Consider the following 19,056-nt stretch of genomic DNA (forward strand, 5'->3'; position numbering starts at 1 on the left):
TTTTTTTTTGACTAGGGAAAAAGACAACAAGGCAAGACTATAAAGAAAATGGGATTTATTTATTTATTATTATTATTTTTGAAAATGGGATTTAAAAGTTAGCTGAAGTAGTTAGGGAAAAAAATATATTTTATTGGCCTACATAATATTTTCCATTATGGCTGATAATCCCTCACTTCCTGATACATGTAGCAAATGTTCACTCTTTCAAATTAATGTGAACTCTCTCCCTCCTCTGAACCTTCATATCAGTTTGCACCTCCAGTACAGCAGTTTTGTTGCCCCAGCTTTTAAGTTTATCATCTAAACTCTTATTTAGAAATTTTATTAAAAAGCTTGTCTCCTCTAAGAAAATTTTAAAAACTAAGAAGTCACTTCCTAAAAACAGAATTCCTTTTCCTTAAAATATAAGCAAACCAGTATCAAATTCTTACATGTAAAATACATATCAAGCACAAGTTTGTAATACTAATTTCATTATCCAATGTAAAAAAAAAAAAATCTATCTTTGGGAATTAAAGCCAGTTTCAATTAAGACTGCAAATGATAGGGGTACCTGGGTGGCACTCTTGAGTTTGGCTCAGGTTATGATCTCAGGGTCCTGAGATCAAGCCCTGTGTCATGCTCCTCACTGGGTGTGGAGCCTGCTTAAGATTCTCTCTCCCCCTCTGCCATTCTCCCTCCAAATAAATAAATAAATCTTAAAAAAGAAAAAGAAAAAAAAAAAGACTGCAAACAACAGAAAATTCCCCCCAAAAAAGCTAAATTAGAAAATATATACTTTCAGGAAATTTCTTTCCCCCTGGATAATAGGATAAAGTGTCACCAGTGACACAAACAGAGAACCACATATTACCTTTTCTCTTAAGAATCAAAGGATCAGAGGATTACACTTAATCACCATCCCTTACTCAACCCCGATAAGTGCAAGACCATATTATGTTTTGCCACTCTTGATATGAAAATAAGAAAAGATTAATCATAGTACCTCTAGGTGGCAAATCCATATCCCCTGACGTTAGTCCTATCAAGTTAGGCCTCTGTGCGTGCACTCTGTGTCTATACATAGGTCTGGAAGTGTTTGTTATGCTTGGGGCTTCAGGATTGTAGCCATCTGTGTCATATGTATCTGGTAATACAAAAACTGTAATTAAAAAACAATTATAAAACGCCACTTGGTAATTTTTTTATATTGATGATTAAAAAAATAAATTATATAATACTACTAATAGATAGCTAACATACTATATATATTACAAAGAAAATTTAGTTTTATAAAAACAAAAAGGTTAAATAGAAATATAACTTAGTCTCTTAAAAATCATAACTGAGGACTTACATTTAATATACATTCATCATGTCTATATTTTATTCTGTATGATTTAAGTAAGAAAAATAAATGTAACAGAGCTAGTCACTCTCCAGATGTTTTTAAATTCCTATCTAAAACTCTGCTCTAGGCATGTCTGGGTGGCTTGGTGGTTGAGTGTCTGCCTTCGGCTCAGGGAGTAATCCTGGGGTCCTGGGATCAAGTCCTGCATTGGGCTTCCTGCAGGGAGCCTGCTTCTCCCTCTGCCTATGTCTCTGTCTCTCTCTCTCTCTCTCTCTCTCTCTCATTAATACATAAAATCTTTAAAGAAAGTAAGTATAACTCTGCTCTAAAACTTCACTACATTATGAATATAAAGAGGGGCAAAACTGCACCTGCAGTAAAAAGAGAGGGTGGAGCAGGAGGAGGCTGGTGATGAATGCCAGTTGTTACTACAGTAGGAACAGAACTGGTTGCAGAGTTTGGGGGAGCATCCATGCCAGATGGCTGCAAAGGAGGAAGTGGAGGTGGTGGTCCTGTCAAAACCAAAGAATAAGAAATATCATCTGAAAGCAAACAAATAAAATAAGTTACTGTATATCCAAACATGATATTCTCATTTATCAGCAAAATTATAGTATCTATCAACTCTGAGCCCTTACAAATTATTAGTTTTCTAGGGTTAAATATCCTTTTAATGGATTCCAAAACAGGTTTAAGCTATTAAGGAATACTGAGAGCTGGGATTCATAAGGGATATGCTAAGTCAGGGCCACTCCAAACCACAGTAAACCAGAGGTTTGGCAAAGCCTGCAAGCAAGGGTATATTTTAAATAAGAGTATCTTGCCTTTAGTTTCTAGCAGGCATATTTAGGATTAGGTATTTTTAACAAAAGCAAATATCAAACTATTAACTTTTTTAAAAGACTATGAATGGACAGATAACAGGTACTGGTGAGCAAATATATTTACTTACCTGTGACAGGTGGTAGGCTGGGTGGCAATGGGCCTGGTGGTGGCACTGGGGGTCTCAGATTCACAGGTGGGGGTGTAAGAATTGGGGGAGGTGGGGGAAGTCCAGGAGGAGGTGGTCCTTCAACAACTGGAGGCTGTGCTGGGAAAGGCAGCATGCCAGGAAGATTCACATCTTCTACAACTACAGGGTCACTTCCGTGGTCAAAAGGGCACATGTCTCCTCTCATACAGAAACCTTTTTCTGTAAGGGAGAATAATTAGAAGTATGGGAAGTGTTGGATATATACATTTTCTGTAAGTTAACAAAGGCAAGAAATTTAAAAATAAGAATATTTTTAAATGTTGGGCAAGTGTAACTAACCATAACACAAGAGTTAATTTCCAGCAATATAAAATCCTTGTGAAATAAATAATACACCCAACATACACATTAAAAAATATATCAACAAGGGCACCTGGGTGGCTCAGTCGGTTAAACGTCTGCCTTTGGCTCAGATCATGACCCCAGGGTACTGGGACTGAGTTCCACATCTGGCTCCCTACTCAGCGGGGCAGTCTGCTTCTTCTTCTCCCTCTGCCCTTTCCCCCTACTTGTGCTCACTCTCCCTCTCTCTCAAATAAATAAATAAATAAATAAATAAATAAATAAAGTCTTTAAAAAATAAAAATTTAAAAATGAAAAGTATATCAAATTAAAATTAGTATACCTAGCTAGCAAGATGATATAAAACTTCTACATACTTTGTCATTAGAAGCATTTCCTTTAGCATTCCCTTTATTCAAATCTTACTTAAAATTTTCAGAATATTGCAACTACAGCTTTAATACAATTTACAAAACCTTTACAGTAAAACTTTGAGAGGCTTCATTTATAAAATTCTAATAGGTAATATTCACATTTCTAGGTTCTAATTCCATGCCAATAACCATTTTTTTTAACCATTTATTTCTAAAGAAGTGAGTTTTGTCAAGAATGTTTTAGTAGCTGATTACCAGATAACTCAGTAGATATATTCTTGTTTGGTCAACTCCAAAAATATATTAAGACTTGTGTGTAAATAAGCACTATATTTCAATTGATGTACAATATTCAGTAGTGACTAATGAAGGTTTAAATAATACTGAAGAATTCAAGAGTGCTTAAGACTAATTTATCACCATTTCCAATAGGTTAATTATCTTTGAGTAACTCTGCAACCCAACCTTTACAACTAGATTCTGTAAATTTAGTCAACTGGAAATACTAATTCAGTACTTTATGAAACAATAAAAGACTTACCATCATAGTCTCTACACCGTTTCTTTGGCATTGGTGGTCTTACATAGGAGTTATGGTCCACTTGGTCTTCATGAAATTCAGACCAACTTTCGGTAGTGTTATTACCATGATGAGTAGGAGCAATTACTGTAATAGTGCTGCTCAAAGTAGGTACAGGGTAGTGACCAGATGAAATATTAGGTACTGAAGAGACCGGAGTATAATTGTTTTCCAGTGGATCTGTTCTATCCAGGTCGTATTTAGGTTTTACAAGATCCCTTTCTGCAACAAAATATAAATAATTTAGAAAACTATACAAAAAACAAAAATCCCAGACCTACATTTTTTCTCTGTGTTTTGGTTAACACAAAGAAAATGCTCAAATTGTACTCAATCCCTTTCTTTTAAAAACTACTAAATGAATACACAATATTCCAAGATAAACTATTTCTTTGCAATATGACCTAAACTATAAAATCACACAAAATTTGCTATATTTAATGAGCTTTTTTTCCTTGGAGTTGTTTACACAAAAAAGACATTTTTTATTTTCTTCAGTGCAATCTTAGTATGTTAAACTTCAGCTCACAAAACAAAATATACAATAAAAGTATGTTTTTTTTTCCTGTGATGAACATTTAGTTGTAATCCACCTAAAGATCCCAGCATGACTTTATAAATCAACAGTATACGCTATTAATAGCATTAATAGTGAAAGCTATTTATTAAAGATGGAAATCAGTGAGCCAAGAGGAAAAAGAGTTCATATTAAACACGAACTAAACCATTAACTGGTCTGTGGGCCGAAGGAGAAAGAAAAGGTATTAAGATTAGTTAAGTGAAGCAATGTTGCACAAAGGCCTAAAATACCAAGATCACAGAGAGGGGAAACTCAGAGTAACAGAGAAATATAAAGCTTATACAACAAAGGTCATAAATATTATTTCCCAAAGACTAAAGATGGCTGTAGAATAAAGGCTAAAAGAGTAGCAAAAATCTAAGCTTGGGTAAAGATGTTCCACTTCCAAGTGTTTTAGTTGTTTTATTGCCTACAGCATCTTTCTTTCAATAACGTACACTAGAAGAAAAATTATACATGTTGGAAATGATACGTTCTTGCAAATATACGCATCTGTAATGAGAATTTTAACTGTTTTCTTAATTTTAAAATGTAATGCTTATATAATACATTGAACATATTTATAGTTTAATGAATTTTATCTATGTGCACAGGTAAAATCAATCATAACCAAAAGAATATATATACATAGATACATGATTATCACCCCCCAAAAATATCCTTGCACCCCTTGATAATTTTCTGCCCGTAATTCCATTCCAAATGACCACTGATTTGTTTTCTGTCACCACAAATTAGTTTGCATTTTCTAAAATTGTATACACGTGTATACTCTTATTGTCTGGCTTATTTCACTCAGTATTAGTATTTAGAAATTCACCCTTTTGTGACATAGATATAAAATTCTATCCTTTTCTTCCACTGTATGGATGCATCAGTTTAGCCACTCACATGACATTTGGGTTGTTTCTAGTTTTTGGCTATTTCAAAGGGAGGTATGATCATTTGCATACAGTCTTTGTGTGGAAATACACTTTTGTTTCTCTTCATAAATACTCTGGAGTTGATATGGCTGGGTCATTTGGTATGTCTAAATTTAAATTTAAGTTACTGTGAGTGTTTTCCAAAGAGTTCTAGTTTATCTCTATCCTTACCAATACTAGACAAAGTCAGCCTTTTCACTTTCAGTCATTGTAATGAGTGTGCAGTGGTGATTCACCGTCGTTTTAATTTGCATGAAATAAAATTTTTAAAAGAAATTTTTAAAAAAGCATTCACTTGGACCACAAAATACATCAAATGAGAAAAAATGAAAACACCAACAAAAACTAAAACCATTTTTAAAACCCTCAAATACAGTTTATTCACAATAGAAGAATACTAATCAGAACATAATATACATATATACAATGTAGATTATTTACCTCGGCTTCGTGTTCTGCTTCTACTTCGCGTCCTGCTTCTATCCCTATCCCTGTCACGAAGCCTCTCTTTACTCCAACTTCGACTCCGACTCCTGCTGTAACTGCGACTTCGGCCTCGTCTTCTATTGTACCGATCTCTATATGAATCTCTTCGAGGAGGGTTTCGGTCATAATCTCTTTTGCGAGAACGATCATCTTTTTTCCTCTCATCACGACTTCTAAAGAAATAAATGATCACTTTTAGGAAAATAATTACATAGATACAGGAAAAAAAAAACCATTAAATGTAAAAGTCACTCACATTTGATTCCTGTAACATGATTCTTTATCCCTCCACAAATATAGGAAACTCAAACTGAAAAACTGAACATCATCTGCTCAAGAATTCTAAAACCCTTTTTAAAGGGAAAAAACTCTGAAAGTCTCAATCCCTAGTCTTATATACCAAGACACCTATACACTTAGCATCCATACATCATGTTTTATAGTACATGTTGCCCCGTACATATAGCTTCACACTTAAGGCATATATCAATCTACTGTACTCTAAATGCTTTTCAAGCCTTAGTGGGAAAAATAATTTATTCACACTGAAAGGAAACTTCATGCAAAAAGGTTCTCACACTGAGATTTCACTGGAATTTGAAGTTAGAAATAAATATAATAATAATTGTTTGCCAAGCACTATACTAAACCTCCTTTCCAGGACCTAGAAATCGGACACAGATATTCTCGGTAAGAAAATTATTGAGTTATATGTTCCTAGACCAAGAGAAGAGTAGACATATTTTGCCCCTAGGTGAATGATAATCAAGTCTAAGCATTCATATAAAAGATACATCCAATATCTGAACACTGAACATGGTTCAATCAATCACCTATTTTCTCTGTATCGGGAACTTGACTGGGGTGGACTATGATTTAGCCTTCTGGAAAACTTCTTCTCTCGCTCTTCCTCCTTTGTTATCTGATATACAAAAAAAATTTTGCATAAGTTTAGCGAATTATTCTTTGCCATGTTACTATTTCAGTGATTTAAATAATATTAAAACAGATGTGAAATTGCTCTCTTCTAAAGCATTAAAAAAATAAATTTCTCTTCTAATACAATCATTTAATTTAACCACAGAATAAAGGCTTGCTGAAAGTTAAAAGTGAATGCTAAATAGAAATTCAGAAATGTTTATCTTAGATAACAGTGTTGAGAAAACACTTAGGCAAATGTCCTCATTTTAACACTATTAGTAGAAAGTCAATTTTATTTCTTCTTTCAAAATTCCAACATGGATTTGGTCTAGCACCAAACACATTAGGGAATATAGAAGAATGCATTAGAACTAACCAAGTCAGAAAAAGAAACATAAGAGAGAATGATACATAAGGTCAAACAGTTCTCCAGTTTCTCATAGCAGTATGGCAGCTATATATTTCTCTTTTCTAAAAAGGACCTTCATTTGTATTGTATTAATAGAAAGCAGGCCTGGAAAACATTCCCTTTATCAATGCTACTTTACTGAGGCCAGAAGTTTTCATGCTATACTGTCTAGAACACTGATTACATAGGATAGTAACAGGTGTTACTAGAAAAAAGATTTAGAGGATAAACCAATACAGGAAGTACTGAACATGTAGCTTCTGTAAATACGGCAAGTCTCCAGATTTTGCATTTTTAATAAGAACTCTAAGACATTCTGATTCAGTGTAAAGGATAACATAACAGTGTCCCAGTTTATGCCAGTTGTTCCAATACTCCTCTGGGATAAGACCCTCTCCTGTCAGAAGTGTCCAATGTTGGATGAGAAATTAAATGGAAATCCTATCAATAGGCCAAACTCTGAGGAACACTGCTTTAAAAACCCTTTTTACAATCTTTTTTTCCTTATAAATACTTTCATTCTCCTCTTGCCACCCATTTCGACCCTCCCCCATTCATAAAAACAGGGTTCAATGCACCTTTTTTCCCTTCTACTTGCTTCAACACACACTCGCAAGTAATTTATGTTGATACATCATCATCTTCCACAGTACATGCTCAACTGGGAACTTTTACTATACCCATGGTATTTTAAATCCAGGTTGTCATCTGACATTTTGACAGTTCTGAAAGATCAGGGATAAATATCCTTCACAATTGGTCAAGAAAACTGTGGAGAAATATTATTATGTCAATAGACGTAAGACTAAGGTTTTACCACTAACTCGTTTTGGGGAAGACTCCTTACTGCTTCTCAAATCAAGAGACTACTTAAGATTTTTAAGAATCAAAATATAATTTGCAATAGCAGATATCTAGAACCAACCCACCAAACTTCCATTGGCAGGCAAAACTTAAATTATTGGGCATCTCTATGTGGTATTAGCAGTTGCAGCACAATAGCCACTATGTTTTTCTTCCTTATTAACAGAACCCCTCTACTGTTAGATATGAAATATACACAAAATTATTTCTGGTCTTCCCTTGCACCAAGTAGTGACAGGGGTGTTTTATGTGTGTGTCTGTGTAACTATCTACATGCATGTATGTGTAAATATGTTCAAATACAGAAATAAAAATATATTTGAGAATTACTACATAATATTATACATATATTTATATTAATACATAATAAACAAGTATTACTTCCATAATCTGGAAAGAAAGAGTATGAGGGGAAAAAAACTCAACCACATCTTCCACCATGCAACAATCTCTCAGTAGTAATAGGAACTGCCATTTATTGAAAACATATTATGTGCTATACACTATGCCAAGTGCTTTATAGGTATTATTTTATTATTACTCACAACAACCATATAGTATTTCCATTTCACAGCTGAGTAAACTAAGACTTGGAAAAGTAATGTTTCTTAAGGTCATAAAGTAGTGACTGATGAAGCCAAAATTTTAACCAAGATTTATTCGACCTACAGCTAGGCTAACTGCAGAAATGTAACAGCTTAATGTCAATTATTTTTGTTTGAATTACAATCTTTAAACATCAAATTGAGGATATCTGGATTTTTATGATTATTAAGAATGGTAAATAAAAAGTAATAAAGTTATAAAAGGTAAATTCTTCAAATCTCCTAAAATGGGGTACCTGGGTGACTAAGTTGATTAAGCATATGCCTTCAGCTCAGGTCATGATCCCAGGGTCCTAAGATCAAGCCCCATATGGGGCTCTCTGCTCCTCGGGGAGCCTACTATTCCCTCTCCCTCTGCCTGCTGCTCCTCCTGCTTGTGTTCTCTCTCTCTCTTCCTACCCCACCCCTACCCCAACAAATAAATAAATAAAATCCTAAAATTAAAAAAAAAATCTCGTAAAGGATGAAGTCATGCCCGCTGCTCTGTAAAGGTCCTTTTACATGACCACCTTACAAACAGTCGCCTACAAAATGCATACAGAACAGAAGCAGATAGATCTAATGTCAATCTAATTATTTTCAGAAAACATAGATAATCCAAGTCCATATTTGTAAGATACTATGCAGAAAAGAGTTGAAAAGCAAGCTTGACACTATTATCCTTAGAAAGGCCTTATAAGGTAGTCCCTTGACTGGTGTCTGCGAACTTTGATTTCTGGAGGGTTCCCATCATTTCCAGATAATAATAGCTCACTTTATGCCTGACTGTGTCAACGATATGGTTTTATGTCAACCACATGCTTTCCTCTGGGAGTCTGGAATTTTGGTACAGAGTAGACAGAAGATGCATCTGTGACCAGCCCAAAATGAAAACCTCACACACTGAGTTTCTAATGAGCTTCCCTAGTTCAAATGCATTAAACCTACTTGTTAAGTGCATCCTGTGTGACTCCACTGGGAGAAGCCTCTGGAAGCTCACATCTGTTTTCCCCCAGACTTCAAAATACCTACTTTTTCTCTTTGCTGATTTTGCTGTAAGAAGTCATAGCCATGAGTATGACTCTGTGCTAACTCCTATGATTGCTCCCAGGGATGGTCCTGAGGATTCTTGACACAAATCAGAAAGTTGAACTAGGTTTAATTATTCCTTATATGTTTTTAAAGAACAGCTAAGGTTTAACACACAAACCCTTACCTCCTCTTTTTTTATATCTTTTTCTTGGTGCTGAAAAAATTCTACCTTTAAGCTTCCCGATGATGGCTGCTCTGGAGGAGGTAGATAACTCTTTGTATTCACAGCATCAAAAAGTTTTTCCACAAATATCTGGGTCTCTAAAAATAAAACCAAAAAACCACATATTAAAGATATTTGCTAAGATATGAATTCTCCCCCTCTACACATCAGAATTCAATATGATGAAATAATACACTGACTTTCATAACTCTAGGAATTATACTAAGATCAACAGCTTCCTAACTAGTGTGCCATGACACAGATCTATGGTAATACTAATCCACTCAATTTTAGCATAGTGGAACTAGGGTGGTCAGAGTTTCTCAGCCAGTCGCCTCCAGCCAGGACTAGTCTCCACGTACCCTGTGCCCTGAGTGCCAAACATAATTATCATTATCCAGATGGTGGCAAAGTGAAAAAATTTTGAAGCACTATCTAGGCATCATTACAAATAGTTTCTTAAGCAGTACTACCTTTAAAGAAACAAGTATTCATTTACTTAATCTTTTAAGGAAAAAATATCAGCATGCTTTAAGAAAGAGAATAAAGATACTAATTTAAAAAAGGTGTCCATTATAAATAAGCTATAGCTGTAATGAGTAATAATACTGTTTGTTCAACTTTGTTACAATTAGAGTCTGTTCTCTTATTGAGTTCCTTTAACATTATGGAAAATCTTGCTTTAAAGGACTTATTAAAATCAACTATTATTTTTAAACCAAAGATTTTACCTTTTTGAAGAAATACATCCAGCTGATCAATACATAATGCCTTTAACTCTTTCTCACTTTTGTCTTTCTTTACCAAAGCAAGAACATATTTTGCTAGGGCTGATGGATCTGCATCACAACTGAAGAAAAAAAAGCAATGTTAAAGGAAATTTAGTCATAAACAATTACACATTTTAAAAATTCTAGTTACAAACTGAATTAGTTTGTATGATAAATCGTTGAGTTAATATACGTAAAAAGCACCAACCCCAATGGAAGGGAATGAAGAAATATAAGTTCTCCCTTATAGTAATATATTTTACATGATATACATAGCCATTATTCTGATCCCTCCACATACGTACTAATACATGTATTAAAAACTCAGTAAGATTTATTATTAAAAAGAGAAGTTATAATGAAGTAAAAACAGTACCAATGCATCAAAAACTACTATTAGTATGGAACCAATAAAAATACAAAAAGTGCCCTCCCCTTCCCAGTATCCCAAGAACTAAATAAATAGCTAGAAAATCAGACAGAGAAGGCAATAAAGGAAAACCTGAAAACATACTAAAGACATATTACTTTAACAACAGAAAAGAAAGTTTAGAAATAAACCCAAATAAATATACGAATTTTTATTTTGTAAAGGTGGCATCCAAGTCAATGAGCGAGATGAACTACACAATAGTATTGAGACAAGCTGGTAGTTACCTATTTAAAAACTAAGTTGGTTCCATACTGATTCCATACACAACAAATCAAAAACCGAAAAACATGAAAACACTAAATATTAGGAAAAAACAAGAAAGTTATTTTATAACTCTAGAGTATTGAAAACTTTCTCAGTTATGACAGAAATCTATATTACAAGAGTAATTTGTTTATACAAAAAAAAAGCCAAAACTTTAGAATGTAGAGTCAAAAGACAAATGAAAAAAAGCTGAAAGAGTTTAACTCATTCAAGAAGGTGAATTCTCCTAATATGTAGCTTCTATCAATCAGTAAGATCAAACCATAAGAGAAAAAAGACTAAGAATATGAATAGATGCTAAAAAAAAAAAAAGGTAAGTCTAACTATGAGTAAAAATATACCCTCATCAATAAGAATAATTCAAATAAGCTGGACTGAAATACCACTTTTTGGCTATAACGCTGGCAAAATCTAAAGATATGAAAATATGTTTTGAAGAGAAGACTATAGGGATACAAGCAGTTTTTAAACACTGTGGATGCTGTGAGAAGACTGGTAGCCCCTCCGGTATGGTAGCATACAATCACAACTGCAACTGACCTAGCAATTCTACTCTGAAGTTACTTTACAGACATATTGACATATTCAAAGTGACACGTACACAAGTCACTCATTGTTACACTGATTGCAAAATAAAAAATGCGCACATGCCCATTTACAGAGGACTGGAAAAAAATTATCCTAACCTACAAACAAGGGAATGAGATACAGCAAAAAGATGCAAAAAAGAACAAGGAAGTTTTCCTATCACAGAGAAATTTTCCTTATCAATTTGTTATATTTAAAAAGCAAGGTAGAGAAAACTGGGTATTCATGTTACCATTTGTGTGGGGGAAAGAGAAGAAAAAATACATATATTTGGATTGGCTTATATGTGAATAATAAATATGTGGAAGATAAATTAACTATGGGAACTGAGGTTTTTGGATAGGAGGAGGTAGTGGGGACTAAGTAAAGGAGGAACAGAGCAAGGGAAGAAAGTTTTTGATGCTCGAGCCATACCTATCCTAACAAAAAGCCAAGTAACTATTTTCAACTAAGCTAAAATTATTACCCTTTTAATTAATGATCACTTTACAAGTTAGGTTAAATAAGAGCAAAATAGCAATAGCCAAGCACTAACATCTACTAAACATCCAGTTTGTGCCATGAACTGTACATACTATATTTAGCTCTATTCTGTAACAATTCTAGAAAAGTACAGCAGTAACCTATGTCACTGAATCAAAAAATACATCTTGAAAAAGACAATGAACAGCTTTGATTGCACAGTAGAAACATTTACAGAAAAACCTGACTCAAGTGAATCAACAAGCCTAATTCAACCATTTATGTTTTGCTTTGTTGTTTTGTAAAGGCTAATACAGTGTCAGAATTGACAACTACTCTATTAAGAAACTAGTATAGCATTTATTTTATGCTCTGAGACTTCCTAGTCTATATCACTGTGGTAATTAAGCATGGCTTCCAACTCTTCACTCCTCCCTTTAGAAAGTAGAGCCGGATTGCTCACCTTTGAGAGTAGGTTCAATTTAGGGACTTGCTTCTAAACACACAGAATGGCAGAAGTGATGGTATCTACCTTCTGAGACTAGGACATACAAAGTATTGTGGCATCATTCTTACTCTCTTTCTGGGATCACTTCTTCTAGAGAAAACAGCTACTATATTTATTCCAAGAACGCTCAAGCAGCCTATGGAGAGCAACATGTGGCAATGAAATGAGGGCTCCAGTCAACAATCAAAGGACTGAAGTATCTTGCCAAAAGCCACATGTGAGTGAGTTTAGAAGCAGATTCTACAGTCCCCATAGAACACTGAGAAGACTGCAGAACTGATCTACAGCTTAACTGCAATCTCATGATTCTGAGCCAGAAATACTCAGTTAACCTGCTTCCAGAATCCTGACACAGGAATGATAAATTGTAATGAGGTGATAAATGTCTGCTGTGTTACTAAGTTGCAGGCTAATTTGTTAGTAATCATGAATCAACTTTTCTCACAGATTTCCATTTATTCACAAAGACTTGAAATAGGCTACTACTTAAAAAGAAGCAAGAAAGAATTCATTTCAATGGTACATGAAAGATTCTTTAAGACTTTTTCTTCAATATTCAATATAGAAATGTACTTCAATATACTTAAACCACACTTAAGGGTAGCCCTGGTGGCTCAGCGGTTTAGTGTCTGCCTCTGGCCCAGGGCGTAATCCTGGAGTCCTGGGATCAAATCCCATGTCGGGCTCCTGGCATGGAGCCTGCCTGTCTCTCTCTCTGTGTCTCTCATGAATAAATAAATAAAATCTTTAAACACACACACACACACACACACACACACACTGTAAAAAAAAAAAAAAAAAAAGACAGGGATGCCTGAGTGGCTCAGTGGTTGAGCGTCTGCGTTCTGCTCAGGGCATGCTTCCAGGGGATCAGGGATCAAGTCCCGCATAAGGCTCCCTGGGAGGAGCCTGTTTCTCCCTCTGCTTATGTCTCTGCTTCTATCTCTGTCTTTCATGAATAAATAAATAAAATCTTTAAAAAAAGCAATTTAAAAATACAGACAAGACAGTTTATAATTTTTTCATGTTTTATCATAATGAGCATAGAAATACTTAGAACTGTGATGAAATAAGCCCAAAGAAATGGGACAAATATAATCTCATGATGTATCTATGGATACACAGTTAGCCAGCAATTCAGTAATACTGCACAAGAGACCATGAAACAATGTCTATTCATGTTAGATAACCTGAATAAGCACTAAACTAGACATCAAGCTAAACATAATTTATTGAAAATCACTGTGATACATAATACTACCACTGTGTTGTACTGTTTTATTGCAACTGCTGTTAATAAATCCAGTCCCCACACGGAATCCAAATGCTGTAATTCAACATTGGTCTTATTGTTGTGGTGAATTTTCAAATTAATATTGGCCTTTCTAATGACTTAACTGTGACTTTACATTTCTCTTAACACCAAATCTATCCCACTACTCAGCCACTCCATTACTTTTCTAAATAGGACACTTTAAATCAATTAAAATTTTCTCAGTGAAAAATGTAGAAAAAGACCTTTGTGATTGCTATAATTATTATAGTTTATAGACTACAGGTTTATTTTATTTTATTTATTTACAAGAGTGAACAAGAGAGAGAGAAAGAGAGAGAGTATGAGCAGGGGGAGAGGGAGAAGGAGGTTCCCCATTGAGCAGGGAGCCCAACGAGGGACTCCACCCCAGGACAATGGGATCATGACCTGAACCAAAGGCAGATGCTTAACCAACTGAGCCACCCAGAAGCCCTAGACTACAGTTTTATAAAATAGCATTCATTCCTGAACAATCACTGCTCAACATCTTCCATAGGAAGCTACTGAATAAAAAACCAATAAAATCACAACTACAGCAAATCAACTACCACACACAAAAATTCTAAATGCTGAAATAGTCTGAAAACAAATTACTTTTTGGTATATGTTAAATTGCAGATTATCTAGTAGAAGCAAGGTTTATAATTTCACATTTAATGGCAAAAATGGGTAAATTTACATTTGAGAAGCAATTTTTCATAGATCCTATAAGAAGTCATTTCATATTTAATATTTTTGAAAAAATGTACTTGTAAATTACAACTGAGTAAAAGAATATCTGAACTACAGAGGTGCAATAATATGCTTCAATGTTATAAATCAAGGAGAAAGGGCAAAATATTTGTTCTCTTTTCTATGTTTTAACCAAAAGTGCCAATGCTACTTCATCTGAACACCCAGCAACAACCTGCTATGCAAGATTAATGCAGTAAAAATGTTTAAGTTACCTTATCAAAAGAAAACCATATTAAGATAGTAAGGATTATTTTTTTTAAAGTCTCCATGACAAGCAAAACTGTTCCTGCAGTAGTTTACAGCACCAGTTGCCACTGCTGATGATAGGTTTGCAAGTCTGAATGAATAAATCTTGTCAGAGCTAGACTCTACCCTATGCAACGTTACTAGCATTCTAGAAACAGTGAAAGAAAAGTGGGACTGAAATCTTTCAGATCAGACAGAGAGAGGAAAAAAAGAACAGATTTTGAAAATGTTTAAGTATAAAGAACACTGAGTGACAGACTTCATCTCTATTTTAGCAAACAGGCTGAACTCCCACTGATTCTATATTCCTTAAGTACTTCTCAATCCAGCAAGTACATAAATCTGCCAAAAAGCATCAAACTAACCAGAGTGCTCCAACTCCAATTACCTTTGTGTGTGTGTGTGTGTGTGTGTGTGTGTGTGTGTTGGGGGGCTTGAGAGGGTTAGGTAGGCAAAACACAATGAAAACAAACTACAAAATAGGGCAGGCATGAAACACAACTTGCCAATATCATTTGTGAAAGGTGGGGTGGAGAAGGAGCAACTAAGTATTTTAGTTTATAAGTCAAATGAGATAAAGTGTGAAGTGGTTGGGGGAAAACTTAAATCATAAAGATGCAATAAAATAAAAAAAATTAAGTACTAGAGAGAAAATAGTGCAGCACTCCTATGCAGTAAGGAGAGCCACTGCTTTCACTTTTAGGTGTCACTATTTACAAATACATTAGGCAAACTCAAATAGTTTCCTGGAAAATGACCAGAGTAGTAAATGCGTATCATTATCAGACAGCTTACTAGGAATTATCAGCCTGGAAAGCTGAAATGTCAGAGAGAAAACTGGTAGGCTTTCAAATAATTGAAAAGCTATCACAAGAAATATTACATTTATTCAATACATCCTCCATGGGATATAATTAGTACCAGTAAGTAGAAGCAACAGATTTTGGCTTAAAATAAGACATGAACTGTTTTAATAAACAAAGGCTTCCCAAAGGCAGAATAAACTGCCTGAAAGAAAGTTTTCCATCATTAGAATGGTTTCAAGCATAGGCGGAACAGCCCCTGGCAGATTTAACACTGGATTGTATAGTAAATCCTTCACAAACCTGAATGAATATAATACTTCGGTTTAATTCTGTTCATGGCACACTGTGCAGATACATGAAACACAAGATAATACAGTATTCTTTTCAATTAACTTATAAATATTAGTAATAAATTTAAGTTAGCTAGCACTACAGATAAAATATATACTATATAAGAGAGTTTTATCAAAAACATACCAAAATCCAAAAAGAGAACTTTTTTTTTTTTTTTCAAAAAGAGAACTTCTTAAACACATGTGTAACCTCTGGGCCTAACACAGTACCTAAGAGAGAACACTAAGATAGAGACAAGATACGCAAATCTCACCGGGTCAACAGCTAACTTTTACAGGAACCCTTTATTTTTCATCTTCATGAAGTACTGAGAATATTAGTTCTATTTTAATAGTTGATTATTTTCCAAGTATCACAATCATCTTTCAAAAATATTTAATGAGCACCTATTATATAAGGCCCTCTTCTAAATCCTGAGTATGCGACTTTGAAAAAAGTAAGTTCTCACGGAATTTGCACGGGGGCTAGAGGAAGGAGACACAATACATACATAGATACACACAACATATTGTCATATAGACAAGTGCTCTGAAGAAAAATAATGTAAAGTATGGAGATACAATATAGAGTAAAAGGAATGAAGGGAAGGAAGGAGGAAAAAATAGGAAAGAAGGAATAAATGAATATATATAAGATCATCAAAGAAGAACTCTGATAAAGTGACATTTAAACAGGGACCAGAGGGATCCCTGGGTGGCGCAGCGGTTTGGCGCCTGCCTTTGGCCCAGGGCGCGATCCTGGAGACCCGGGATCCAATCCCACATCAGGCTCCCGGTGCATGGAGCCTGCTTCTCCCTCCGCCTGTGTCTCTGCCTCTCTCTCTCTCTCTCTGTGACTATCATAAATAAATAAAAATTTTAAAAAAAATAAAAATAAAAAAAAATAAACAGGGACCAGAATTGAAACAGGGATCAAAATGGAATACAAACAAGCTTTGGGCTATCTGGAAAAAGAACAGCCCAGGCTGATGGAACCAGAGAAAAGGCCAAAAGTGGAGGTCTACTTGACACATAAGGCACAGGTGTCCAGTGGGATGGAGAAAAGAGAGCATTCATAAACAGTTGGATTTCTAATCTGTCACTTCATTAAATATTTAAAATTAAATGCTTCAATGAACTTTAACAAATTAAATGTCCAGATCACCATGAAGTCATTCAAATTTTGATTTTAAAGGTGTAAAAGTAAAATTTTAACAATCTCTGAATTTGTCTTAAGGATACAGTAATAATGAAAAGCACTAAAAGGGATAAACATCTAAGAAGGTCATTCTTTTCCAAAAGTACCTGAAGAGGGAAGTATATATGCTAAGTAAGTTGGAGAAGCTAAAGCAATGCAGAAAATCAAATGTTATAATAAAAATAAAACCTCCCAAAAGAACCTCCCAAAAAGACTTTTTTCCTAAATAAAATTTTCAATAACATGAATCAAATCACCCCTGGATATAAAGACTGTAATTAATCCTCCTAAGACACTCTTTATATTCGTTTTTACTTTTTAATTTACGACTTGAAAACAGTAATGACACAGGAAAATAAAAAAAGCTAGCTTTCCAGTACATTTTTTTCAAAAAGAAGTTTGTTTTGTTTTGCTCAAGTTTCTTGGAGACTTAGAAATTCAGTGGAAGATAACTGAAGGAATTTAACCCAAGCTTCCATTTTTGGTAATCTTGAGAAGGTGTAGCTGGAGGTGGCAGTGGAAATTAAAAATTAAATTTAAATATGTTAACTCAGTAACTTTAGAACACGGATATACACCCACATCTGTTCCTACCAAATTTTTGCTTTATATTCAAGAAAAATATCTAGTTTGCATCCAAGTCATAGTTCTATTATTCTGTACTTAGGATTACTCTTTTAAAAACCCAAATCCCATTGCAACAAATATAATATATACACTGAAAAATTCAATTGCCGTAGTTTACTATAGAACTTCATTCAATTCAAATTAGCAGGCAAAAATAGATTATTTGTATGTAGTAATTAGCTACAGCAAAAATTATTCATAAGGCGTTATCACACCCACTTCATTCTACTAAATAAAATCACAATCACAAAATAAGCATATCTAAACGTGATCTTTCCATGAGCATTATACAATCACTTATCACTGCAACCACAATCCATGTGATTACAACACTGAAAACTATTCTGTCAGTTCTTTCATTATCTGTATTACCCCCAAGAAATAGCAGCAATGCCTTCATTCCTTGAGAACAACAGTCTTCAAACATTTTGGTCTCAGGATTGATTTACAAGTTAAGGACTATAGACAACTCCAAAGAGCTTTTATTTAAAAGGGCTATATCTAGCAATATTTACTACGGAGTTAAAACTGAAAAAATATTAAATTTAGTTTAAAATAACAAATCAAATAAATAACAATTCCACAGTTTAACAAAAGAAGGAATTTAATGGAAAGTCTGGGACTCCTGGGTGGCTCAGCGACTGTGTGTCTGCCTTCCCTTAGGCCATGATCCCGGAGTTCCTGGGACTGTGTGTCTGCCTTCCCTTAGGCCATGATCCCAGAGTTCCTGGATCGAGTCCCACATCCGGCTCTCTGCATGGAGCCTGCTTCTCCTTATGCCTATGTCTCCGCCTTCTCTCTGTGTCTCTCATGAATGAATGAATGAATGAATGAATGAATGAATAAATAAATAAATAAATAAAATATTTTAGAAAAATAAATGAAAGTCTAATGTAAGGATAACCAGGCATAGCTGGATCCAGGAGTTAAATGATACTACCAGGACCCTCTTTCTATTCCGTTTTCCCTTGAATTCATTTCATTGTAAGGTAGGCCCTCCTCCTGTGGCAACAAAAAGCGGCCCTAAATAGTTCCAGGCTTACATCATTCTGATAGGTAGTGAATCCAGGGAAAGGGAACTGCCTTCCTCTCCTCTGGCATGATACTGGTCCTTGAAAATGACTCATATTCCTCACTTTGGTTATATC

At 34.6% G+C, this 19,056-nt stretch overlaps 1 protein-coding gene across 28 annotated transcripts in view; it reads right to left on the reverse strand.

Moving 5' to 3' along the window:
* The window catches only part of RBM26 (RNA binding motif protein 26), an 85,357-nt gene that overhangs the window by 45,310 nt on the left and 20,991 nt on the right, over window positions 1-19,056 (reverse strand). For 10 of the 28 annotated variants that reach the window (XM_072760841.1, XM_025982342.2, XM_072760851.1 and 7 more), the window contains exons 2-9: window positions 10,356-10,474; window positions 9,586-9,722; window positions 6,425-6,513; window positions 5,547-5,764; window positions 3,564-3,824; window positions 2,286-2,525; window positions 1,705-1,875; window positions 989-1,144 (exon numbers count right to left, since the gene is read on the reverse strand). In XM_072760841.1, the coding sequence (XP_072616942.1) occupies window positions 989-1,144; window positions 1,705-1,875; window positions 2,286-2,525; window positions 3,564-3,824; window positions 5,547-5,764; window positions 6,425-6,513; window positions 9,586-9,722; window positions 10,356-10,474 (1,391 nt within the window). The remainder of the gene's footprint in view (window positions 1-988; window positions 1,145-1,704; window positions 1,876-2,285; window positions 2,526-3,563; window positions 3,825-5,546; window positions 5,765-6,424; window positions 6,514-9,585; window positions 9,723-10,355; window positions 10,475-19,056) is intronic. The other 18 variants (XM_072760852.1, XM_025982353.2, XM_072760850.1 and 15 more) reach the window with 3 other exon arrangements.

The sequence above is a fragment of the Vulpes vulpes genome, chromosome 6 (assembly GCF_048418805.1).
Source record: "Vulpes vulpes isolate BD-2025 chromosome 6, VulVul3, whole genome shotgun sequence".
Classification (NCBI taxonomy): domain Eukaryota; kingdom Metazoa; phylum Chordata; class Mammalia; order Carnivora; family Canidae; genus Vulpes; species Vulpes vulpes.